Source organism: Trypanosoma cruzi, genomic scaffold (assembly GCF_000209065.1).
Source record: "Trypanosoma cruzi strain CL Brener 1047053516759 genomic scaffold, whole genome shotgun sequence".
In the NCBI taxonomy this organism is placed as follows: Eukaryota; Euglenozoa; class Kinetoplastea; order Trypanosomatida; family Trypanosomatidae; genus Trypanosoma; species Trypanosoma cruzi.
In genome coordinates, this window is record NW_001849537.1 from 128,678 (window position 1) to 155,500 (window position 26,823).

At 58.2% G+C, this 26,823-nt stretch overlaps 3 protein-coding genes and 2 pseudogenes across 3 annotated transcripts, besides 10 other annotated features; 1 reads left to right on the forward strand and 4 right to left on the reverse strand.

Annotated features, from left to right (window-relative positions):
- Nucleotides 1-20,294: part of a sequence feature (areas not merged during assembly with more than two copies in the genome that could not be assigned to a particular haplotype) that runs on past the window's edge.
- On the reverse strand, nt 321-3,995 carry Tc00.1047053510463.221 (annotated as a pseudogene).
- On the reverse strand, nt 6,932-17,362 carry Tc00.1047053510463.230 (dispersed gene family protein 1 (DGF-1), putative; the record flags this gene model as incomplete). Its single annotated transcript, XM_814562.1, has 1 exon — nt 6,932-17,362. The coding sequence occupies one exon, from the start codon at nt 17,360-17,362 to the stop codon at nt 6,932-6,934; it is 10,431 nt and encodes a 3,476-aa protein (XP_819655.1).
- Nucleotides 12,402-12,451: a microsatellite.
- Nucleotides 19,951-19,977: a microsatellite.
- Nucleotides 20,295-21,266: a sequence feature (heterozygous, non-Esmeraldo-like haplotype).
- Nucleotides 20,345-20,447: a sequence feature (A-rich).
- On the reverse strand, nt 20,792-22,102 carry Tc00.1047053510463.240 (mucin-associated surface protein (MASP), putative; the record flags this gene model as incomplete). The annotated part of the gene is made up of 1 exon (XM_814563.1): nt 20,792-22,102. One exon carries the CDS (start codon nt 22,100-22,102, stop codon nt 20,792-20,794), a length of 1,311 nt encoding a protein of 436 aa, XP_819656.1.
- Nucleotides 20,970-21,054: a microsatellite.
- Nucleotides 21,267-21,537: a sequence feature (areas not merged during assembly with more than two copies in the genome that could not be assigned to a particular haplotype).
- Nucleotides 21,538-22,460: a sequence feature (haploid, Esmeraldo-like haplotype).
- Nucleotides 21,747-21,863: a sequence feature (CT-rich).
- Nucleotides 22,461-26,823: a sequence feature (areas not merged during assembly with more than two copies in the genome that could not be assigned to a particular haplotype).
- Nucleotides 22,624-22,938, reverse strand: Tc00.1047053510463.250 (annotated as a pseudogene).
- Nucleotides 25,805-26,823, forward strand: Tc00.1047053510463.259 (mucin-associated surface protein (MASP), putative; the record flags this gene model as incomplete). The annotated part of the gene is made up of 1 exon (XM_814565.1): nt 25,805-26,823. A coding segment is annotated over one exon (1,019 nt), but the record flags the coding sequence as incomplete, so codon positions are not given.

A 26,823-nucleotide genomic window follows, 5' to 3' on the forward strand; every position in this document is an offset into this window, starting at 1 on the left:
ACGGGCCAATAAGCCCTCCGGCAAACAGCACCAACCAACAGACAGCCAGCAGAAAGTAAGTGCAAGAAAAATTCCAAGTGCTGCGGGATCCTTGCAAGCAGCGCTCCCTCACCGCAGGGCCTCTATTAAAGCGTTCCTCGCCGCAACATCCCCACAACCCGCTCGGCGTGTCGGTGGATTTTCCCGTTCACCGGAACAAAAACAGCGGGATGCTCCGGCAGGGATCGAAGACACACAGAGCGCACCGTCGACGCGACCAACGGGCGCAGGCTCTCGTGAAGTGATATCCCACAACCGTGATCCCTCCATTGACTCTCCTGGAAGTGAAGGAGGCATGAAATGTCCTCTTCTCTACAGTAGTCCCGAAACGCAAAAAAATACCGCAGGACATCCCGCGCAGCCACGGCCTCCCCAGCAGCCCGACAGTCCACGCCGTCGCACCGCTCCTCAAGAGGTCGCCAGGCCCGGTAGGGCAAGCAAAAGGAGAGCAGCAATTCGGTCAGGGCGTTCAGCAAAATAAGGCACAGCAGTCGGGTAGGCGTGGCCCATCCACGTCCTCCCCCTCAACCGACCCACCACACATTCGGATCACAAAACCGAAAAGAGTCGTGGTGCCTAACGAAATAATACGGACACTAACGCCTCGTGCTCTCCTCAATGTAGCTTCACGGCACACCCGAGGCATCACAAGAAGAGACAAATACTTACATTCCGTCGGCATAAGCACGGGAATAAAGCGCGGATTCTGCCCTGTGAACTCCCATCCAAATATTCTCGGCCACAGAGTGTCTGTCGCCGACCCTCAGGAAGGGCTGATGCATCGACTGCCGCTGACCGATCACTCAGCGATGCAACAAAAAGAGCCACTGTCTCTCGAGGCTAGGCACCACCCTTTCCTCCCATTGAAAGGAAAAAAGCAAAGTGACGGTGTGGGCGTGTCCAGCTGACAGAAATGGAGGAATTGACTCCAGCCGCAAAACAAATTGAACTGATCCTCCTCCCGAATCCTTCAAAGACACCGGTCGGTCAGCTGCCGAGGTTGACGGCGCGGAGGACAACACCTTGAATGCATGGAGCACTGCAGCGGCCTGAATATATTCTGCAATATCCGCGGTCAGTCCATGAACGCACAACAAAGGGACAGCAAGTCCAAAGGGGCGTGTGAGCCCGTCAACGATCACCCGCGCCGGAGGATCGCCACTCCCACCCTCTGGGGGCACCTCAATGACGCTAAATATTTCCACCGCATGGCATAAAGCAGTGCCTTGCAGCACCCCATGCAGTGCAGCAATAGAAAACCATCTCAAACACGGCGTGCGACAAAGATACCAAAGGAAGGTGCAGCAAATGCCCTCCGCATCTCAGCAGCTCCAATCATCCAGTAAAAGGCAGAAGCGTCATACAGCACCCACAGACTCACCAAATGTGGCGTCAAAAGGAAGCGAGATGTCAGACGCCGAAAGGCCCGCATTTCCCTCCGTGACACCTCCACGGATGAATACAAACGCCGTGCTCTGCGGCCTCTCGACCCCTTCGAGGCAACGTTGCGGCCACATGGCGATGACCCAACGTGGCTGGCAATCAGATCCAGTCGTCGCGGCAAAACAGTACAGAAAGTAGGGTGGTGGGCCCGCACATTCGCCTCGTCGATGCCTGCCTCAGCTGCAAGAGTGAAACTCGTCTTCCCAACAGCCGCCCGAAGCGCGGCTGAAACAACTGCCCTCACACCGGCAACAACATCTGCAAGCGCCCGTAATTCCTCGACACAGCCCGTCAGAAAAAACCAAGGCGGCACTCAATCCCTGCTGCAACACATCCCTCGTAACCATTTGCAAGCTCGTTGTCCTCCAGAAACACCCGAACAACATAACAGGAAGACCGTCCATTGCTGGCAAGGGTCAAGAACACGTCGCTTTCATCCTGCTACAGATGATTGTGCCTCCTGCGTAACGCGGCCACAAGTACGCGGTGCGCCAACACCGAAACGGTGGGCATTTCGCCCCACGACCCTCCCTCACCACAGAAGTCCAAGAAGTGCAACAGACCATCCTCTCACCGAAGAAAAAGCCCAATGGAGCGGGCACTGCATTGTGCGGACCACACAGCAGAAACTCCCTCAGAGAACGAATGCTCTTGAATGCCCTTCAGAAGGGGCCAGCGGGTTGGCCGTGAAGCCAACAGACACCGGAGAGCCACCTGCTCTGCACGCATCCAATGACGCAATCGAGCGCAGTGTTACATGGCACATCAAAAATCCCATTCTCGTCTCCGTCTGTGCGGGCATGACAGTCCTGCCATCATCCCTCGTCCTCACAAACTATTCCACAGGGTCCTTTGACCAAATACCGCCACACTGCAATATGCCACCGGATAAGTGATCCCCATACCGCAAAAAATAATAAAATGTTCCCCACGTCGAAGACCGCAGTGAAAACGAGCACAACGATGAGCAACACGAGGGTTGTCTGTGCTCGAATTCATCACAACACTCTACCCCCCGTTGGTTCAGGCCTCTGCCACACGACGAGGCACAGATGTAACATCATTTGCACGCAACATAGTGAAATCCGCAAGAACGTTGTCAGAGTCATACAGGACGCAACAACCACCAGCACGGTCAGCAGCCGTTGTGGGCATATTCTGCAAAACATGGTCCACGCCCACTGGAAATTCCTTGTCCAGCTGCAAAAACAATTTATTGTTGGGCCAAGCAACGTGGGACCAAAAATGACGACACCCGTCGATATTCGACCTTGGAGCCGCCAGTGAGAGCCATTGATTGGAATAAACACCAAAGCCACCAACGGCCAACAAGAGTTGCAACAAGGCATTCGTACTTCAATCAAAGAACGGATTCGTCTCCTCCGTGAAGAAGAAAGAACAATATTTTCCTCCTTACAGAGCCTTCCAGCAATGAAACACTACCATGCGATCCGCCCTTATCGGCACTACTCAGGAGCACAAGAACTGTGCAATTTGTGGAGGGCGCTGCAATCAAGCAAATTAGATGCTACACGGTGGCAAACAGACTCCTCCCAGGTAGCGCATCAACCGGTCGCGAGCAGCATGTCTCTTCATGGGCTCTCTTTTTTGGTTCCAACCGAGACGGAAGGCTTTCGTCGCTCAGCACCAACCCCGCGTTGCGTCGTGTCGTCAAGGAATCAAGTGAGGACGACGGAGCACATCATCAGGGAAATCGCCCTCATTTGTGGGAAACGGCATCGCACACGCCGGAAACAGGTGCGCATGGTGTCCCTCCACGTTGGCTGCGCAACCTGTCAGCTGAAGGAAAATTCGGTGAAACGGAAGTCAGCGCACTCACCTCCACCCCAGGCAGTTTAATCAGGACGATCAACGCACCATGCCGGGGGCTCCACACTTGTTGAGGGATATCGTGACGCTCTGACGCGTCCACGTGCATGTCCACACAATGTCCTACTTTCTTTTCCCCCGCCGCACACGCCCGCACCGTCTCTTAAGCCACATCCAGGAGGGATCGGATGGCGAGTGGCACCTGGTCAGCCAGCAGCGTTCCATTCCTTAAGGCTCCGAATACCGAAGCCCCAAAATCAATGGCCATCAATGATGCCGTTGACACAATGCCTCCTCGGGACAACGCCACACACTTGTTCCGGAGTACGTGTTATCCCATGCCTCGCTGACGCCGCCCTCAGCATCCTCTACGGGTACACCGTGCGTTCACTCCCAAAATGCGGGTGTGGAGTGCACCTTAATAATAACTGCACAATGGGCCTGCAAAGTGCTCGCTGAAGGTTGTCATTGTGTTGGGTGGCAGGGGCAACGCAATCACACCTCGCGGCTCCTCAGGAGATCAAACAAGATAGCAACCATCATTCAACTGAGATGGGCTTCGCAAGCCCCTTGCGACTTTTGTCCGATGGGGTGCTTCAGTGCATATGAAACCTTGACCGCGGGACGGAATGCCTATGCGCTCTAAAAACGTAAGCATGAACTCACGGGAGAAGAATACATAAAACAACGGAGGCAAAATGCCACAATTAAGAAAAAAACGATGGAAAAAATGTATGAAGCAATATAGATATGAAAATAAGCAACGATCAATGAATAGGCATAACGATATGGGTATGACTACAAAAGTGATAATTTATTTGCTGATGATGTGTATAGATGTGCATATCTCCCTTCCTTCCCCTAAATTCGACAGATTGCCTGGTTTCTTGGTTTATTGAATTGATATTCTATTGACTGTGTTTGTACATACAGATAGGTATATAGTTGTCGATGCTAATATCTATTCAGCGCTGTTTGTATATATTGTTACTATTCCTCGTGCCTTCTCAAGTAAATACAAAGACCCACACGCCAGCCACCATCGCAGAGCACGTCGGCCCAATGATTAAAGATGTGAAAGAGAGCCCCGGCACCCAAAGTGGGAGCCGGACAGCGGAGTAAATGCAGACCTGCCTCTCCGCACAGTTCCAGTCGACCGGTATTCACAATGTCCGGCAGATGCCCGTGGCGTGCCGTGCGGTAGCGGGTCAGTCAGGCATTGCTGTGGCACGGAAACCCGCACGCTAAACGGCAAAACCAAACTGGTGGTGGTCGCAGCGGGATGTCGTCGCCGAGCGAAGTGCGCCTTCTCGGCGGCCTGAGTCCTCTGACGCCGGGAAATCGGCAACAGCGTGACGCTAATCAATGCATGTGTGCGTGCCATTTTAGGCACACACGCTGCACTGTTTCTCGGTGGCATTCTCCTCCTGCGCGGAGGCGGGGTTCTGCGTTGGTTTGATGCTCTTCATGCGAATGTTCGAGCTTTGCAGCGCGTGGTTATTCATTCTCCATTTTTAGTGTCACAACTTTCTTTCTGTCGGGTGTTTATGCCGGGTGTGGGTGGTCAATCCCCCGGCATTGCCCGCCTGCCTGCCGCATTAAGGGCACCTATGAAGTGCCACTTTCTTCGGTGCCGACGGTAGCGCTGTGCTGGAGTGTTCGTGTGCCCGTATGCGGGATAGTGGTCCCGCTTTCGCTTGAGCTCCGAATTCACAGTACGTGCATTCGAGCGCGGTGGATGCCGTCAGACCGTCATATTCCTGGCAACGCCTCCTATTTGTCGGGGGAACTCTTGCTTGTGGAAGTGCCAAAGATAAAATACGGTTCCGGCTTGCCTTTCCTACGACACCGTGCAAAAACTGCATGGGAGTGGCTTCGGCATGGGCTCTGCAGTCTGCGGCGGAGGTGCGATCGGTGTGCCGTCTCTCGCTCTCGTCCTCGCTCAAGTGCTGGGCGGTGGTTCCGGTGGGATTTCTGGCGGCTCCGACTCACCGCGAAAGCCAAATTCCCGCAGTGCCTGGGAGCGCGTAACGCCATGGGCGTTAACCATGTGCGTCACGACACTAGTGCGGCAGCTGCAGTGCTTGCCGCACACCGGGCAGTCTGTCGGGCATCGGATCGTGGCGGTGTGGGGTCCAGCAGGAGGAGATGGCTTTTCCGTGCGAAGTTCTTTGCGTGTCTGCTGTGCGGCATCCGCGCCGCGCCAACGGCATGTGCGTGGGATGGCGGGTTGCAATGGTCGCAGCAGCCATCCGTATTCGTGAGAAACACCGGTGCGGGAGCGGGCCGGTGCAGTCTCCTCCCTGCGAGTGACAGTGGATCCCGTGCGCGTGGGCTCCCAGTCGCCTGCTGTAGTGGAGCGGTGAGCTCCTGGCCTGAGCTGTCGGACACCAATAATACGTCCAGCCAATGCGACGATGCCGGTGCTCCATGCGTCTGTGAGCTGTGCGAGGTCGGACGCCTTCTTGGCTTATGCATCACAAGCTTATTTCCTGGGCACGCCGCAGTGGCCAAGGACAAACCGCATCCGTGTGCGCGCTCCTCAGTGCTGCTGGCAAGAAAAAAGGGTACGCCAACAATGTGAGTCACCAGGTGATCCAGAACCGTCGACGTGTGCTTGCGTGCTTCCACATTTCGACGAGAAGGTGCATAGGCGCACGCTGCCGTGGAAAGAGTTTCGGTGAATATCGTACTCTCCATGCTAATACCACACCCCTCTGTGTCTGCTGTGGTGCATGGCTTTGCAAAGCCGGAGGGAAATATTTAAAAAAGAAGAATTCCTCGTGTAGGCATCCCCGTACCAGCGTGGCCAATCCGCGACAATATCCCTTGCCTGTGGAATGCGGTGTGCCAAATAAATCAAAGGCCGCGCCGTGAAGGGATGTGCAAATTGCCGGAAGTGGCCGTCACACCTCCTGCACACACAAAACACGCGGGCCGTAGCGGGCAACGAATCCCAATGCCGCAGCATCCAAGGCTCCCACGTTCCACGCGCACACCTGAGGGGTACAGCCATGGCGGCGGTGCGCTCAAGGATTATTGTGGAAGGTGACTGGGATGGCCTGGTCCGTCAATTCCACCGCTAAAGAGACATCGATCCCCCGCTGCACTCGCACACACCGGGGCAGCCCGGAATCACGGCAATGCATCGCGCCTCAATACATAATCCCGCTCAACGGCGTTCCTGGAAACCTGGAGTCCTGCTACTACTCTGTCGCCGCTTTGCTTCTGAGGACTGTAATATCTCCTGCACGCAAATCCGCGGCAAGGCAGAGCTGCAATTCACTACTTCCACTAGGCGGTTCGCTGGATCCCTCCTCCATTGCACAAAATGGGCGCCGAGTTCCTCGCACGCAACTCCACGAAATTACAGTCCGGTACAACGCAACAGCAGGAACAACAAGGGCGACAGTACAATCCCCTTCCACACAGTCATCGCGGAACGGGAAAAACTCCTGAAAGCACCCGCTCAAAATAGAAACACATCGATAGAAGCAACAATCAACAATACCGTCGGTGCGGTTAACGATGGCTGGCTGTGGGGCGCAGCACATTTGTGGCTCCGCACCCTCCCCCCATCAACCAACACCGCACGCCTGTCAGTTCCACGTGTTGCACGTCACAGGAGGGCGTGATCAATTTTGTCTCTCGCACTCGATGCACACTCGAGCAGGCTCTGTGCGTCTGAGCGGGTGTCACCGGCCATGGGCTGCAGCGGTGCGGGTGGTCGGTACGACGCAGCGGTGGTGCCCGAGGCGTACGACGATGACGTCATTTCGTGGGGCTTCTGCGTCTCTTCGTCGCTCTCCTCGCCATCGCGCAGCAGCGCTTCCAGCCCGCCACGCCGCGGCTCGCGCAGCTCCTGCCAGTGGCGGTCCTCCGCGTACCACACAACGGCACTGTACACAGTGGCCGCAAGCACCACGGTGGTCAGCAGCAGCACGATAGCCGCGTACGCCCTCGCACCGCCGTCGCTCGGCGCAAGGTGGTTGGCCGCACTGATCACGCACAGCGCCGCAAGGAGCACAAAGCTCGCAGTGTGCATCACCGTCAGGAAGGCCGAGCGCATCATGTTCGTGAAGGCAACCACGCCCGCACCCGCAACCAGCACAGCCGCCATGCAGAAGTACTGGACGTGGCAGCCTCCCACGGGCGGGTGCACAGCCGCAATCAGGCACACCACGCACAGCACCGACAGCTGGAACACGCACCAGTACACGCGGCTGCCCCTCATGTTCGTCAGCATGCTGCCGTACATCCGCTGCTGCGCCGCGGGGTGCCAATACCCGACGGGGTACAGCAGGCGCTCGTGCAGCGGCTTCCTAGAAAACTGCCAGTACCTCGTGAAGCTCGCGCCCGTGTGGCGGGCAATCAAGTAGCACACGCCAGCAGGGAATGCCACACCGTACAGCACGCCAACGACACCGACCACGCGGTGCTGCACGCGGGCGCCGGGCATCGCCAGTGCAAGCACGGAGCCGAAGAAGACACCGAGGTGCATCGCGTGCGCCACAACGTAAGTTAGGCTCGGGAAGCGCATCGCAGCCCACGCACTCGCAGCGTCCACGCCGCGCCACCGCTGGAAGGCCGCCGTCACACCGCAGTGCACGCACCCGAACACAGCGGCGAGCAGCGCGTTGCCCACCAACATCCACAGCGGGTCAAGGGCAGCGAACACCGACAGGAAGTACGGCAGCGCAACGGTGCTCGCACGCTCGTGTGCCGAGGCGCATGGCATCCTCGCAAACACGCCGAGCCCCTGAATTTCCAGGATGGAGCCCAGCCCGCCGGTCACCACCACGGCAACGGCCGCCGCACCCGCAACGACACCGGTGATCGCCGAGAGGGCGCTGGCAGCGGCGGGCAGCGTGTCAGACCTGATCGTGAAGGACCCAAGCAGCACACCCTTGCAGCCGCCGGACACCGCCGCAGCGTCGCAGCGAATGACTAGCGTCTCGTCGGCAGCAATGAAGTAACCGCGGTGCACGGGCACAGCCAGCTCCAGGACGGTGGACGGATTCGTCGCGTTGCGCACCCACGTCGCGTTGCTCAGCATCGCTCCCCACGGACCACCGAAGCCGCTCGGCGGCGCCGTCGACACCGGCACGAAGCTCAGGTGCGTGCTGAGCTGCGGGTCGCGTGCCCACCGAAACGGCGGCGGCAGCGCCACCATCAGCCGCGTCGGGACGGTGCTCCCACCGCCGCGGATGTCGTTCTGCGTCAGGCTCCCACCAGCCGCCGTCGTCGTCACGGTGAGTGTAGGGCACGCCACCTCGCTCCACCACAGCGTGCTGCTCACCGACGCCGTCGGGGTCCGCGTGGGCGACAGCGCCACCGTCTCCGTCACCTGCAGCGTCTCCGTCGGCCCGTACTGCGTCGGACTGTAGTGCTCGGTGCTCTGGCTCGGTTTTGGTGTCAGCGTCAGGCTGCGCGTCTCCGTCAGCGTCGCCGTGTGGCTCAGCAGCGGCCTATAGAGCGTGCGGTTGCACCCGTCCACGCGCGGCAGGTACACCGGCAGGCAGTCGCGCCCGTACCCGCCCTCAGCACAGCGGCAGCCGCACGACCCCGACATCGTCCTCGTCGCAGCAGCAAAGCAGCGCACGTCGGCGTCGCACACGCCACACGCCACGGGGCGGAATTCCCCGATGATGCCGGCGGACCTGTAGTCCATCGGCCGCAGCGCCTGCCCGTTGAGCGCCAGGCACCCCACGACGAACCCTCGGCCGGCGCCCCCAAGAGCTACGGTGCCGTCCATCACGACGGGTCCACTGCCGGCGTTCCCGTGGAGCGTCAGCGTGCTCTGCGCAAGCTCCGCACTGCGCGGGTACGACGGCACCGACAGAAGCCTGCCGCGGATGCTGTTGCCGCGCACCGACAGCCACGACCCGGACACAAACAACGCCAACCCCCGCAGCACAAGCAGCGCGCCATCCGTCAGCGCACCGACGTTGTCGTTCACTACGACGGCGGACGCGTTGGCCTCCACCCCGCTCTCGAACACCGACCCATGCGCAGCGTACACCTGGCTCCCCGACACGCGCAGCACAGCGCCCCCCGACGCAACAACGAGCGCACTCGCGTACAACGCAACGTCGCCACCGAGCACAGCCGCGTCCAGCGCGACACCGCCACCGACAAGCTCCAGCACGGCGCCGTCCACCACCACCGCCCGCCCACCAGTCACCACGGTCACGAGGGCAACGCCGGACACAACCAGCACGGACCGCACAAGCCGCAGGCCCGACAGCACCAGCACCGGTGCGTACGGCGAGGACTGCGAGCCGGGAAGATACACAAGCGGCGTCGGCCTCGCGGCAACCAGCAGGGAGTCCGTCACCGTCAGCACAGACCCCGCGGGAAACGTGCCGGTCAGCACAAGCGCACCGTTCAGCGCCTCCACATCGCACACGGACAGCTCCACCGGCCCGCCCTCGTCGCTCCCCGCCGCCACCGCACCGCGCAACGCTCCACCGCCCATCACGTACAGCACGGCACCGTTCAGCAGCGACACATTCTGCACAACGATCCGCACGCCGTCCCGCGCCATCCACGGCACGTAGAGCACCGGGCTCACGCCGTCCAGCACAACGTGGCGCAGCGTCACCTCGCTCGCGCCGACAGGCACAACGAACACAGACCGCACCGTCACGCCCTCGCGGAAGAACACACTCGGCGCAGTGCCCACAGCAGGCGGCAGCGCGGGAGCTCCCACAGGCACGCACGCCTCGCCGTACCCGCCGCTGCCGCACGCGCACACGCACACACCGTCCTTCATGCTCGCCGACGCCGTCCCGGGCGCGTAGCAGTGTGTGTCCCTGTCGCAGTCGTCGCACCCAGCAACGTCGATGCTCCCAGCGTCGCCAAAACCAGCCGCTGCGTACTCCTCCGCCGTCGACAGGACACGTCCACCAGCGTCGTTGCACGCCACCCTCACATGCGCCCCAGCCGCAAGCGACAGGCTCAGCGAGACCATCCGAGGCAGCAGTGCTCGGTTGCGCACGAAACTCAGCGTGCTCCCAGCAGCGGTCACGGCGCCAGCGGCGTAGACCATCTCCCTCGAAACGCCGTCGTGCACGTTGCCCTTCGCCAGCAGCATCGACCCACCAGCCAGCCCCACCGTCGAATAGAACGCCACCGCGTAGTCCCCCGTCGACAAAAATTCGTTCCGCACAAGCGCCACAGCGGAGCCCGACACGCTCACAGCCCCACGCACAGACACCGCGTGCTTGCACAGCAGGAAGTCACTGTCAACAAACGCCACCACGGAGCCGCCGCTGGCCGCGACACCGCCCTCCACCGACACGCACAGCCCCAGCGCCGTCTGCACCGACAGCCCGTCCACGTACAGCGCACCGCGCGACGACAGCGCCACGCCGCCAACAAACAGCACGCCAACAGCATCGCGGAACACCGCCGCCACATGCGTTCGCGCAATGGTCAGCACGCTCCCAGTCAGATTCACGCTGTGCAACACGAGGCACGCGGAGGCGTCGCCAAGGTCGTAGGCGCCGCGGTACGCAACACGCGCCTCAGCAATCAGCACCGAGTCCACCACAGTGACGCGCGAGCCCGGCGGAAATCGGTTCGCCACCAGCACGCCGCCGCCGGAGCACGACTCAAGCCCGCTGATCAACACATCAGCACGCTCGCCAGCAGGCGGGTCGGACCGCCACCCAACAACGTACAGGCTCGCTCCGCCCACAAACGTGCAGTTCACCAGCGTCACGTTGCGCACGCTCCCCGACATCGACTCCACGTCCACCAAGACGTCCGCCGCAAAGGTCACGCCAACGTAGCACGCCACCGACGTCCCGAAACTGACGTTCACCTCCACGTCTACACTCACGTCCCGCACGCACAAGTCGGCGCCGTCAGTGCTCGGTGGCTCGGGGACAGCAACGGGCAGGCATGCATCGCCATGGCCGCCCTCACCGCACTTGCAGGCGCAGCCATCACTCGAGGCCGTCGTCGTGTACGCAGGGAAGCACGACGCCACGAGAGCGCATGTATCGCCGCAGGTCAGGATTGTGGCGTTGCACACGGACGGTATGCTGTATTTCGCTTCCTCCTCGCCGTTCACGGTGTTGCACGCAGCCACAATCGCTCCGTTTGTGAGATCGCGGGACCTTTTGGGTATCCGCAAAACGGTCGGCATGCCCGTGCTGGACATGAATCGGTTGCCGGACACAGACACCGCGGAGTCGCGGAGATTCACCGTGGGGTTCAGAAAGAGGAAGGCTCCCGATGGGGACTCACGGCAGAGGTTGCCGCTCAGCTGCAGCCAGGAGTTGTAGTAGATGTAGGAAGAGTAGCTTGAAAAAAATACAGCCGAGCTTCCCTGCATGTCGTTGCCCTGAAACACAACCGCTGACCGAGACTCCACACGTAACGCCAAAATTACTAACAAAAAGTACTTCACAGGCCTCGCCACAACGTTGCCTCGGATCACCACGGCAGAGTTGTTCAGCACCCTCAGCGATGAAAATTGGCCAGACCCTTCAATATTTATCAGCGTACTGTCACCGCCGCCCATATGAAACGTGTTGCCCAGCACCGCAAGCACGGAGTGCCACGAAACCCTCAGCGCAGATCCAACAAATTTTACGACACTTGACGATGTCGTCACGCTCTGAAACACATTGCCACTCAGCACCACCGCGGAGTCGTTGCTGATCGCCAGTCCATTCATCACAACACACGACGGCCTCCTAAGGTCCAAACCCAACCAATGGAACAGCCTCGTGACCGCAAAACTGTTCCCGCTCATCGTGATGTTTGTGTGCGGTGGAAACACACCCTCCGGACTGAGCAGCGCGTCAATAAATCTGCTGCCGGTGACGACGATGTTCAGCGACCCCACAGCGGCGTGCACGTTGCCCAACAGCAACAGCACGGCGCCGTCCCTCCACGTGCATCCATCGAACGTGACATTCGCCACGTCGCCCGTCATCCCCCCAACCAGCACCGTCAGGCTCATGCCGCCCCCGCTGAACGTCACGTTGCGGTAGCACAGCCACGACAGCCCGCCGCCCACTGCCTGCGCAACCTCGGGGTACACCATGTCGCTGATGCACTCACCAACCGGCGTGGGTGGTGGCGGTGGCGATGGCGATGGCGATGGCGGTGGCGGTGACGGCGGGCCAGCAGGCACAGGCGCAGGGACGCACAAATCGCCGTGCCCTCCAGCAGCGCACTGGCACTTGCAGTCAATGACCGCCGTCGTCAGCGGAGCAAAGCAGTCGCCGTCCTTCGTGCACTCCCCGCACGCGGTAACCGTCGTCACGCTGGTGATGCCGTTCAGCGCCAGTTCAGCCACCGTCGTCACCACCCGTCCCGCGACCGTCAGGCACCCAGCAACGAACCGGTAGCCGGCGTCAGCCCGAGATAAAAGGGACACCGACAACCCCGTCGAGCCCATCTTGCAGCCAGTCAGCGTCACCACGCTGCTGCCGTCAATGCTCACAAAAGCGGAGCTACTGTCGTAGAACATCGCACCCACCACCACGTCGTTGTCGCGCCAATCCAGCCAGCTTGACCGCTGAACAGTCCACATGTCATCGTTAAAGATGGCGTAGCGCACGGAGCCGCTGTTCCCCACCACGCGCACCACGCTGTGATCCGACACGTTGAATCCCTGCTGTTGATACAGCAGACTTGCCCCGGAGACCATCGTATTGTTGAGCAGCGCAAAAACGGAGTGATTGCGGACACTGAGACTGTACAAGTAGAACAGGTATTTGTATCCCTCAAAGCTGCAGTACCGCGCGTACAGCGAGCTGCCACCCACCAGCGTCAGCGTCCCGGTCGAGTACACAACGAGCGCATCACGCTTCATTGCATGCGCCCTGACGTTGCTGACCAACAGCGAGGACGCACTCAGCACGACGTCCTTCAGCAACAATACGCTCAACGTGTTCATCCTAGTGTCCGGCAGTTCGGACGAGGAGAACTGCGCCGCGTCAACCTCCGTGACGGCGATGTCGCAGTGCTGCGGGAGGGCACGTATGAAAGCAACGGTGGAGGAACGCATCACCGTCCGGCTCACGCGGATCAGGACGCCAGATGACTCAACCGCCGCCGCACCCCCAACAAACTGCAGCGCGGCACCACTACGAAATGTGCACCCAGTGAGCGTGATGTTGATGGGAAGATGCAGCGGCATGCTGTTGAGGGAGAACGTCAGCACGGCACCCACGCCGCTGAATATCACACCCACGTAGCAGTGGTGCGTCTTCCACATGTTCAGCGCGAGGTCCGTCAGCGTCTGGTCCACCACGCAGCTCGTGTCGCCGTCAACGGCTCTCTCCGCTGCGGGCGGCACAACCGTGTCGGGCACCTCGAAGGGAAGACACGACGCGCCATGCCATCCGTCCTTGCAGCTGCACGAGCACGAGCCGCGGTCCACCGACTCCGTCCCGGGCATGTAGCACGCCGCGTCGTCGTTGCATGTGCCGCACCTGAACACCTCCACTTCCCCAGGAAACACGCCGTCGCACGACACCTCCTCATCGCCCTGCAGGTTGCACCCAACCACAAACCTTGCGGGTAACTCAACAATCGTGTCTGGCGGAGAAAGATCAGCAAAGGGATAACTATTGTCCACCTGACGGTTGTTTGCAAGCGCCACGGTGGTGCCGCTGCCCGAGAGCTGAATTTTGTACTGGGGATACGGAATAATTAATACTGGGGCTGCACCCACGCTGTTGCCCTCCACACGCCACTGCGCACCTCCCTCAAGTGTCACCGAGCCAGACAAATACACCAGCGCGGGATCAAAAACATCACTCCCGCCAAAGGTGCAGTCCGCCACTCGCAGCAACCCCGCGGAGCTCACGGTAGTATCCCCCCAAAAAATAACGCCGTTGACCGAGCTCATCGTGTTGTTCTCCACGTCAAAGTAGCCGCCGTTCTTCACTCCAACAGAACTAACGCAAACAGATGATTCCACACCGTCATCGTCCTTCGTTGTGCTCAGCGTATTCCCCTTCACAATGATCCCGCCACCAACAACAACACCATTGAAGAAATAGACTGCGTACCTATTCGCCTCAATGTAGTTGTCGAGTAGCAGCAGCGCCATATTCGCACTGAGAATAAACTTCACAAAGGAAATGGCGTGGCCCGACGTCGTCACAAGCGCACTGCCCACCACCAGTATCTGGGAGCTCGCGCCAAAATCACCTCTAAAGTCCAATGCACCAAAATCCAGTATCGAGGATGTCACGCTCACGTGCACACGCGCACCACTCCCCCTGATCAACAGGCCCATGAGAACGCACTGCAGCAGCGTGATGTTGAGTGTCTGCTGTGGCGCGTCAAAATACAACAGGTCCAGCACAATCGCGGCGGTGAAGGTCACGTTGACAAAGCACAGACCACGCACACCGGGATCAGGATAGTCCACGGAGCTGATGCTGCCACCGTGCACGCAGCGGACCTCCGTGTCCTTCGCGTCGGGGAGCGGAAGCGGCCCAAGGCCGTTCGGAATCGCAGCCGGCATACACGTGTCACCGTAGCCGCCAGCAGCGCACTCACACTCACAGCCGCTGATGCTGCTCGTCCTCGCTGCAAAGCACACGGCGTCCATCGTGCACGCACCACAGTCCAGCACCGTCACGGGCGTCCAAATATTCAGGTCGTACTGGTAATTCGTCACAGGTGAGCCCCTTGCCTCGTTGCACATGCCGTAGATGGTCGGGCGCGTGTCGGATGGTGGTAACCAGTTGTTTGTCATATTTGCGATGGTCGAGTACGAGCCATAAGTGAGGTTGTTGTCAAGTATCGACCACACACTCCGATCGCGGAAAACCATGCCGTAGTGGGCAGCCACGTACACAACATAGGCGGTGCGGAACTCGTTGTCGCGGTGCACCAGCCAGCTGCCGTCAGTCACGGTCAGCGTGGCTGCCATCAGCATGGCGAAGCCGAGACGGAAAGTGCTGGACACAATCTGCAGCACGCTGCCGCCAGCCACCGCAACGTCCTTGAACACACACGCGGCTTTGCCATATTCGGTGCTCGGTAAAATCCACGAGCTGTTCTGTATGGAGAACACGGAGCCGCTACCAACACGCAGGTCCGACGCAAGAGCGTAAATCACGTGCTTCCGCGACCTAATAACGCAGTTGTCCATGTAGAAGACGCTGGACAGGTTCACGCCGAGGCTGCGCTCCACGAGGATCGCAGCGCACGAGCCCCCGCCACACACCAGCGTCGACCGCGTCATGACAAAACACGTCGACAGAAGGCGGACGCCGTCCAGAACAAGCACGGGGACGTACCGGAAGCTCTCGTGGCCACGGGTCGTCGGCACGTACTGCGACCCACCAACCGTCGCGCGCAGCGTTGAGTTCGCCAGCAGCACACTCGAGTGCAGAGGCATCGCGCCATGCAGCACAATCGTGCCCTCCACCGACGTCACATTCGTCATGTTGACGAAAGCGTGCGGCATCAGGCGCGCCGTGCTCTCGCTGAGGCCGCCAATCCGCAGCTGCGCGCCGCCCGCAAGCACGCAGTGGCGCAGCGTCACGTTCAGCGCGTCAGCGAACGCGTCCATCGAGCGCAGGTCCACCGCCACAGTGATCGACCCGCTGAACAACACCGAGTCGAAGCACGCCGTCGCACGCCCGCCGCCAACCGTCACCGACTCCGTCAGCGTCACGCCACTCACGCAGTCCTGCGCACCACCACCGGCCCTCGCAGGCGGCACGTCGAACGGCAGGCACGCCTCGCCCACGCCGCCGGCGCGGCAGCTGCACACGCAGTCGGAGAACGACGCCGTCAGCGCATCAAAGCACGCCAGCTCAGCCGCACAGCCGTCGCACGGCACCACGCTCACAGAGGGCAGGCCGGCCATGCGGTAGTCGCCGCTGCTCTGCAGCACCCGGCCGCCGGCACGGTTGCACTGCACCGACACGACGCCGCTCGTGATCGCCGGCCCGGAGACAAGCGTCGCGCCGGTGGCAGCGCAGCGCACAATCGACACGGTGCCGCCGCTCAGCATCACCCCCGACAGCGACGCCACCGACGACGCCTCGCCCACCGCCCACACGTCGTGCAGCTCCAGCCACCCGCCGGCATCGATCGTCCCACCGTCGCAGCGCACCATTGACGACGCAACAGACCCCTCGACGCCCACGAAGCGCAGCACCGAATCAAACACCGCGAGGCGCTCTCCAAGCACAAAGCCGCCGCCGCTGCTCACAACCGACACGTTCGTCACGGAGAACATCGAGTGGCTCCGCAGACTGAGACGCGACGAGGACGCCACATGCATCGCGGACGCGGTAGGACCGCCCGACTCCTCCAGCAACACGCCGTCAAGCACCACCGCGCTCGACAGCAGGTCCACGCCGCCGCCAACGTACACCGCCGACCCGCCCGCCTGCAACGACCTCAGCAGAGTGTTGCTCACACGCAGCTGCGACTGCAACAGCGACGTCGCGTGCAGCACAAGCGGCGACGCCACCGCGTCCGTCAGCCCGCTCAGCTGCGAGTAGCGCATCGGCCCCGCCGTCACAATCGTCGAGTCACGGACCGTCACGTTCGTGTGTGCCGGCAGGTTATGCACAAACACAAGCGAGCAGTAGCTCCCGGACAGCCCGCTCACGCTCACCTCCAGGCTCCGGTCACTCGCCGGCTCGCCGCTGTAGCCCCGCACGTAGATCTGCGCACCGCCGTCGCACACGCAGTTCCTCAATTCGATGCGCAGCGGGCCGGGAAGCATCACCTGCACGTCGAACACCACAGCCACGCCGTTCGTGATGGACACGCCGTCCATCAGCACCGTGTCCACGGCGCGGCCGACCGTGATGGCTCTGTCCACCGTGCCGCCCCGCAGTCGCAACACCACCGCATGCACCGCGGGCATACACGCAGCAGCTGCTGCTAGCACCAACGCCACAAGCAGCGCCGCACAAACAGCCGCAATGGCCCTGCGCCGCGCACGGTGCCGGCTGCGCGGACACGCACCCACAGCAGACCGCATCCACCGACCCAGACACGTATCAGCAGGGTTCTCGTGGCGTGTCGCACTCGCCCCGTCGACCATTCCTCCTGTCTATCAAATCCTTTCCTACAGATGGCGAATCCAGTGACACGATTCCGCCAGATCGATATCCCAGTACTACCAATCCTAATACTGCGAGTAATCCCTAACACCTTGAAACGATAGTTGTGCTGGCAAAGCCAAAGTATCTCGAACTGCACGCTCAAAAAAAAGAATAAAAGACAGCAGCAACAACAGTAACCAAACACAGTGGCACGCAAAAACATCCGGCCATACACAATCACCACCACAGTACAGCCGCCGACACAAAGCCGCGCAGACGCAATCAAGTCAGTGACGCCATCGTCCTCCCACTTCCCACACAACCCCGTACAGCCACCGTGCCGAGTGGCGGAATCTCGGCAAAAAGCCACATGACCACTGGCACCGCTCCTGTTACCGAATGGCTGCATCACATGGTGGTCCCGATGCAGTGCACGACACACAAGAGCCGAGGCAGACCACGTGGCAGCGTTACGACCGCCAGCCATCAAGCGCGTCCAAAAGGTGTTGTTGGTGGTGCGTAAGTAAAGCGGAGAGCTCGCCGGTCGCCAGCAGTCAAAGCGTCGTTTCTAGTTCACGCGAGTCGGCATTGCGCAGCAAGCAGCGGCACCATGCGCGCACGGCATACACAAGAAAGAAAAAATAAAGAGGCACGGCGGCAGCACTCAAACACGGGAAAAAGAGTCCACACCGATTGCACATTCCGATTGGCTCACAGACATCCGGATGGTGGTCCCGCCGCTGCCGTGCGGTGCGTGTGGCGTGTGACTGCAGTGGATTGAGGGGGATGATGAAAGGGGTGGGAGACGCAGTGCGGCCCTCATCCATCTCGGTTAACTGTGACACCGGTGACGTCTTCCCGTCAGATCGCTTGCAGCAAAGACCGTCACCGTCAGCAGCGGTCAGTGCCTTCCCTCTCCACCGGGGCGCAACTCCACCGACGCAGTCGCTCGTCTCCTCCCTCACCAACACAACGAGGGAGCAACGGCAAAAGATGAGACACGCACGACAAGCACGCAGTCGCAGAGCTCCACTGCTCCCGCCATGGCCAAACAAGATTAGCTGCGGGGCGCAAAAAGAAGAATAAACACCCCACCAAACGCTTCAGCACCACGTAGAAGCATCGCAACCGACACACAAGGCGAAGCGCCGTGAAGCAGGCACCAAAAACAAAGTTCCTACAACAAATTCATCGTGAAGCAAAAGAAAATATTATGCAAGCGCAAAAAAATTCACACAAACCGAAAAACAACAATGACGGTGCAGAGGCAATAAATGGTCGTAGTGCACAGCAGCCGTGGCATCGCGCCCCTCCCCCATCAAACGGCACCGCACCACAACGCACCGTGACGACAGCCTGCAATGACGACGACTGAGTAGCACACACAAAGCGGCATAAACCTTTCATCCCGCACTCGCTCACATTTACGCTCTCAGTATGTACTGCCAACGACATCGGGAAGGACACGGGAGGGGACTGTCCTGTCCATCCTCCTTCTGCCCACAACAGATCTTCCCCATCCTCCTCCTCGCCACACTCTGGGTGGCGCGAAACGCCGTCAAGCAAAGCCACGTGTATCGAAGTCCTCAATGCGCGGGGCGAGGCTGGCAGCCACCCACACTCACTCCCCCTACACATATCCTCTCCCACAACTTTCCCACACACAAAAGGGCAAAGAAATGGAGAAGAAAAGCCCGCCGCACAACGCACGCAGAAGCACCGCCATCCACGTCGCACCGCAAGAAGGAGCCATGCGCACGGCACACCCACGGCGGCAAAGAGAGGGACGGAGCGCATACAGGTCCACGGCACCGTCCCTTACTTCTCTCCGCCCCGACAAATTGGAATTACGCCCCACAGCAGGCCGTGGCGGGTGGCGTCCCACACTCACAGTGAGGCACGGCGCACACCATCCGCTCCCCCCAAGTACACTCAGCAGGCCGGCGCCAGTCACCCTCCTGCCATCGCAATGGGAACCACAAACAATCGTCGTCGCGGACCATCGGTGCCTCTAGCATAAGAAAAAAAATGAGGGCATGACAACAGCACGGCTACCAGAGGGACAATCAACGGGACACGTAAGCACTCAGCACCAGTGAACACAAAAAGAAAAAAAATGAACCGCAGCGATTTACCAAAAACAAAAGAAAAAAGGGTGAGAGTCCAGAAGAACTCCCAAAAATATGAAAAAAAGTATAAAATTGATTCGGAAAGAAGTTCATTTCCTGTTCCAAGGAGTACCATACAGTCATGTGTTTGTGTATGCATACTGCCTGCAACAAGAAAAAGAAGTCAAAGAAAAGACCTTACTGTTCCACCAGCCCACACAACATCCCTCACATTTCGTGCGGCATCCGGCCCGTTTTTTCAATCGTCGTTTCGTGCAGTCCATGGGACGCACAGCCGCGGAGCCGGCACCGCATGTAGGCAAAGCAAACAAAAGGGGAAACACGTCACTCAAGACGGTATGTAGCAGAAACCCATTAAGTAAAGAAGACAGTGAGAATGCGCAGCTGGACGGCAATACGGCCAGCACAGCTCCCCACCCTCCATCACCGCACGGTGGCAGCAGCACACATCCGTCCACAAAAAAAAAAAAAGAAAAAAAGAAAAACACGGCGGCAGGGTGTGGCTGTGTGTGTGGCGCTGCGGGTGTCTGCCAGCCCTGGCCGCAAACAAAACAAAACAAGAGGGAAGAAATGTGTGCGCCGCCCCACAGGCCCTCGTCGCACGCCCACACGTCACGGCTCCTCAGCGCGCCGTTCGTCGCGGCCCCTCCTCATGCGTGCAGCAGGCGAGGCGCACAGGGCCGTCGTCATGAGCGTGTCGGTGGTTGTGCGAGTGGAGCAGTTGGGCGGAAACACACGGCACCCCTCGCAGGAAGAGTGCAGCAACAAACAATTAAAAGAGGGAAGAGTAGAAAAGAAAAAACGTCCATATTGACTGCCCCCAAAAGCAAAAAAGAAAGGTGAGGGGTTAGTAATAAAAAAAACGGGCAAATTAATAACAAAAAAAGACTAGCAAAAAATTTAAAGCAAACAGAAAAAAAATTAAACTTACAAAAAAACGAAACAAAAAAAAGAAGCCGAAGCGTGGGACGACCAGCGCACACACACTCTCATTGCTCCCGTAAAGCAAAACACACACAGAGGGAGAGAGAGAGAGGTCGCCCACTCAATGCAATAAAAACAAAACAGAAACAGTTACGGTGCTCCGCCCATGCAGCCAGGCAGGACGGCAGCGGTGCGTGTCGTGCAAAAGAGAGCACCAACGGGCCTGCATGGGTGTGCATGCATATATACAATGGGCACATTATTGTGTGTGCCTCGTGGGGTGAGGTGAGGGCGAGAGTCCATGCAAGGGGAGACACACACAGAGAGAAGGACGAGTGTGTGTGCGGGCGGTGCACGGCTCTCTCTCCCTCACTCTCACACGGCCACCACCGCAGCCGCAGCCGCACACGCAACAACAAGAAGAAGAGGCAAAAGGGGGGAGGTGGCGTGGGAGACCGCGGTGCTGCCGTCACTGTTGTTGGTTCCAACGTCGTTTTTGTCTTTTTTGGGTACTTCGCCATCGTCCGTGGAATATCCATGCGATTGATCTTCCTGTTGTTGTTGCTGCTGCTGCTGCTGTCCTTTTTCTCCTGATTGTTGTGGTTGTTGCGGTAGTTGTAGCTGTTCTTGTCGTTGTTTCGTTTCATCTTCAGCATTCTCTTCACCAATTTCTTCATTTTCATCAGTAACGTCTTCTGTTTTTTCCGAAGACCTCACCGCAGATGTGCGAAGTCCTTCTGGTGGCGCTGCTGTTGCTGCTTCTGGCAGTTTTTCTTGTGGCCTTTCGTTTCCACCTCGTTGAATGGCCACATCTTCCATTATGGAATCTTCCTTCTCTGCAGCTACCGCTGGTGAGGGATGTTCTTGCGGTGGTGGTGGGTGAACTTCCGTGCCGGTTTTAACATCCGTGTGGCTGCCCGTTGTCACGCCGCCCACAGGCCCTGGACTGGCGTTGGGAGGTCCATTCACAGCGTGTTTTGTCTCCTGAGCGTCACCCGAAGAAGCCGATGACAAGCCTGTCGGCTCATGAATTTCAGTTTGTTTACCGGGCTCAGGGCCTGAATTCCCTTTACCTGGGCCTGGTTCTGGTACGCCTTCGCTTAATTTCGACTTATCCTCCTCTCCTGGTCTGCTGCCTTCTGTTTGCTGATTTTTGGCGGAGTCATTGTTTTTCGACAAATTATTTTGCGGACTTTCAAGATTTAATCTCGGACTGTCGGGAGAAGGATTGTGCTCCGTAGATAAAGGTGTGTGGAGTGTTTGATTACTGTTCCCTGCAATTCCTTTTGCGGCAACTGGATGACCTGCAGCTCCTTCTCTTTGACTCTGATTTTCTTTATCTGTTTCTTTTCCTCCTTTTCCTTCTTCCATTATTATTTCTTCTGCTTCTTCTTTACTACCTTCTTCTGGTTCATCACCACCATCCTCTTCTTTGGCTTCTTCTTCTGACGAAGAGTCCGCCGCGCGTTTATTTGGAGCTTCTTCTGCAACCTGCAATACGCCTGTTTGCTCGCTTGGCATTGGCGTTGCTGTCACTCCATTTGCTTTTACCAACACAACACTACCACCACCGGGAGCGCCACCGTCAACAACTTTCACCTGCTCTTCACATATACCACCGGCAACGCACCACAGCACGCAGAGGGCACACACCAGCAGCACACGGTCAGTCATCGTCATCGCCATCACTCCTGTCACTTGCGTGTAGCCTTCAGCACAAACTAACTCCCCGTCAACGCAGAGTGAAAGCAGCAAAAGACACGGCACAGTAAAATACAGCAGCAGCAGCAGCGGCACGCATTTCATGAGAAATATTGAACCAATGAAAGTGAAAAAAGACACAATGCGCTGCACGTAAAGAAAAGCACAGAAAACAAGGAAAAACAAAAGTAAACAGGCAGCGATAAAGTAAAACAGTAAAAACACACACAAAAAAAGAGCTGCACAGTATGGCTCCAGCGCGCACGCCTCTATCCTCAACAGTGTGTCCACGCAAACAGTTGTGTGCGTGTCGTGCGTATGCGTATGTTTGGGATGCGTTCAAAGTGACGGATGTGGCGCACAGCACGGAGCACACAGCAAGGCAGCGAAAGCAAAGGAAGCAAAAACACAATCATCATAATTGCTCTTACTTTATACATCGGACCACAGTGGACGCACACATGTCACCGCCGTTGAGTGCTGGCACGCACAGCCCGTATGCACCTCTTCAGCCCACAGCGGTGCACGCCAGCGCGGATACGGCGAGCAGCAGCGGGGCACACACCCACGCAGAGCTGCTGAGGCTGCCGTCAATTTCGCGAAGACGTGACGGTGCGCGGGTGGTCGTCGTGGTTGGCGCCTCCGTATTCATGGCCGTATTACTTGGTGCCTCTGGCGCGGTGGTTGTTTTAGTAGTCGTACTCGCAGTTGGTGCGTTTGCCGTAGTCGTCGTTTTTTGCGCTACCCTCTGTCACACACACGGACGGGCGGCAGCACAGGGCAAGCACCAACAGGGCGCACAGCAGACGGCACGTCATCATCGTGAGTGTGGTCGTTCAGTGGTGTGGGGCTGATCTGCACAGTGAGGGGCATGGAGAGCAACAGGGGAGACGAGAGGTGCGGCAGACACACACAGAGGGCACACCACATGAGGAGAGGGCGGCAGCCAGGCATGCACCGTACGCCGCACACCACGCACGACACACACCCCAATCCACGGCAGCAAGCACACACACACACAGCCCTGCCGCAACAACAACACACAGATGGAAGAGGGAGAAGCAAACAGGAGCGGCACACAAGGCTCCACCGCACGCAAATACGGCGAGGGCTGTCCGTCGTGCCGGCACCCCTCACGGAGAATACGCACACACACATACAAGAGGAGGTGCAGCGCACACAGCAACACAAAAGCAAAGTAACAGTAAAAAGGGGATGATCCCCGCACACCACGTGGATCGTTGGTCCACGGGAAGTGCAGCCAATATTCATCACAAAGCAACTTTTTATCTTGTTTTAGTTGTATGCTGCTACAATATCGAGTGAGCAGCGCAAGGGCCGTCCGTACAAAATGGCAAGTATTCCGTCGTGCGGACCGTCGTGCGGGCTGGGGCAGTCCCAAACAGTCGCGGTCCCTATTCCCAACGACGACGGCATTCCGACAGTGGATGAGGCGCAGTTTCCCGTTGTCAGAGGGGATGGGGGTCAGCAGCCCATGGCGTCTGTGATGCGGCGGTGGCGGAAGAGCCTGTTCCATATTGAGTTCCCGCGGTTGTGCTTCCTGCATGTTTGGTCTGCTGGCATGCTTGGCAATTTCGGTGGAAACCTGCGCTGAGGGCGCCTGTTAGGAGGACGGTGGCGCCATTGCGGCGTCCGCATGCGAGGCGTTCTTCGACCATCGGAACACAAGGCCGAAAACGCTCTCATATTGTGGACGGACGAGAAGACGCTGCCGCAGATTGGGCAGGAGAACGTCAATCCGCCGCTCGTTGGTCAACAAAGATTTGCGGTTCTCACGCGAGGTGGAGGCTCCGGAGGCAGAGGTGGGCCGATCTCCTCGGTGTGGGAGGGAAGGCGCTACCGACATAAAGGGCCGCCTGTAATCTGCAGGGCGTGCGCCATTCTACCGAAGAGCGGGCAGGAGTCGCATCGCAGTTGTGCGCGGAGCTGCGGGTCGTGGCACAACATTTGGCCGGACACAAGTAATGGAGTTTTCGCTATGCCGACGATCGCCGGTAGTGGTGTGGTGTGCGCCTTCCTCTTCCTCCTGGACTTCCTTCCAGCATAACCTCTTGACCGCGGCAAGGAATTCCACGTGTCAGATTGGTACACCCCATTGCGGGGAGGGAAATTGCAACCGCGGCTTCTTTCTCAGCGGCCTCATTGCATGGCGCACCGCAGGGCGACGGGGAGAACACGCATTCTACAGAGCGGCCTCGCTTCACCACGAAAAGTAGCATAATCCAAATTCCTTTGGTAACGCAGTCTCGCACGGCCAGTGGGGCAACGCGGAGTGCCTCAATTGCCGACGAGAACTCCGTAGCCGCCAGTATTCGTGTGGGCGATTGGGATGTTTCCAGACGAGGAACTGGGAACTGTCTGTGGCCATGCTCGGTGGCAGGACACTCCGCACGGCAGGAGCATGCAGGGCTGCCAGCTGCTGCGCGGTGAGGTCCCACAGGGAGCGCGGCTGTCCGGAGAGTCAAGTGGCAGCGCAGCTGATTCTATTCACGCTCAGCGAGAGACAACGAGCCGTCCACCGCCAACACAGGTGCCAGCGAATAACAAGACGTTGAGCACGAATAGGACACGTATGGCCGCACTGCCGTGGGCACGGATGGCGGCCCCGATTCACTCAGCAACAGTGATCTAGCGCCCTTAAATGGCACAACAGCCACGCCTGAGCCCAGCACAGCCCCAGCAAATGTTGAAAGAGTGATAACGTGTCGGGTGGCGGTGATGCCGCACAGGATTATTTGCGCACAACGTCCGAGAAACCAGAGATCCCATCGGAGCACGACGCAGCATCACTTGTGAGCAACGGTTTTTGTGAGCACGGGCACTTCACGGATTTGTTGGCCATGGCTGAAATTGGTGACATCACCGTGCATGGGTGTGTGTGTCTCGGGTGATGTTGCTTCTGATTCTGGTGCTGCCAGGCACTGCGGCGCTCTGCTGAGGTGTGAGGGAGGGCGGAATTGAGGCTTTTCGTGGAGCAATAACTGTGCAGCTTGCCAGCATTATCCACTGAGTTTTGTCAATAATTTAAGTTTTTTATTCTCTTTTATTTATTTTTGCTGCTTTTGCCCTATTGGAATAATTAGCATCTCTGTGTTTTCTCCCAATGGTTGCTTGCCGCACACCGTCATGAGTGACGTGCTTCTACCCCTTGTTTCCTTCCTTCGCGCACACGCTGTGCCGGCCCTGCGGCTGTGCGTCCCACGGACTGCACAAGAGGAGGATTGGAGGAACAGGCCGAATGCCGCATGAAATGTGAGGAGAGTCGTGTGGGCTGGTGGAACAGTACAATCTTTTTTTCTTTGCTTTATTCGGTCCATGCAGTACGTATACGCAAACCAGTGGTCGTTTACATTTTGCTTCTTGGCAAACAAAATAAAAGACGTGGCTGATCGATTTTTCTTTTTTTACTTTTTGGAGTTTCGCTGGACTCTCAAATCCGTTGTTGTGCTTTTTACTGCATTTTTAAATTCTGGTTTGCAAGGTGTTGTGTGAGTTCTGCAATTGTACTGATTCCAACTGCCTCGTGGTGCGTGCATTGCCATTTGTGACTCTCATTGCTGGATGGGACGGTGCGTGGTTGTGTGACTTGTCTCCCCTTTTGCTTTTTGCGTTGACGGGGAGTTCGTTTGTGCTGAAGGCTGCACGCAAGTGACAGGAGTGATGGCGATGATGATGGCTGGCCGTGTGCTGCTGGTGTGTGCCCTCTGCGTGCTGTGGTGCGATTTTGGTGCGGTGGGGGTATCGTTTGGTGATAGTGTTGGTGAACTACAAGATGAACCATCGAGGAGTTCACAGTCTTTGTCTAAGGGTGGCCATGAAGAAGAACTGGATATACGAACTCCAGTTGGTAGAGTGTTGAACACCTCAGAAGAACCATTAGATTCGCAAGACATAGCGAAGGTCAGCCCTCAAACTTCTGTCAAACAACCACCAAGAGGTAATGGTGGGGCGGCAGGAAAAGAGGAAAAAGTAGAAGCAAAGAAGGCGGAAGATGAGGAAACAAGAAGTGATGGAGAAGAACAACCAAAAGATCATTCAGAAGGAACGCAGCAACGCGATGGCCCAAAAGAAAACGAAAGGAGCCCATCTCCAACATCAGCAGACAAAATGTTGACCAGTGAAGATAAAACAGCAGAACATGCAGGACAGGCGGGCCAAGCAATAAGACCGCCACAATCACCAGTACCTGATGTAACTCGACCCAGTGGCAGTTCTCAAGGTGACTCTTCGGTTTCCCCTCTTTCTATGGCTGGCATTTCATCATCCTCTGCCCTCGATGCCCCATTTGTTCAGAGCACGCAACCTTCACAAAAGGCTCTACTGTCGGAAGCAATGTCTCTTGGAACCGCACTGCCCAAGGAGCAGCCAAAGGAGAGGTCAGAACCCAAAGCAAAACAGGGCTCCTTTACTTCAGAAGAAGCCGCGGAAAGTCCAGGTGATAGTGAGGATGCAGTTGAAAAGGAGAAGGAGAATGCAGACGTCGGTCTGAAAGCCACTACAAGCCTATCTTCTACTACCAGCAACCCACCAGTAACAAAAACAACTCCACGAGCATCTTCCGCAGAACCATCACCAACAACAACGGAACTTCCAGCAGGGAGAAAAAACCTCAACAGAAAATGTCACCATCACCATGAGAAATGCCACCGCAATACAGGCGACAGTGACGGCAGCACCGGGGGTCT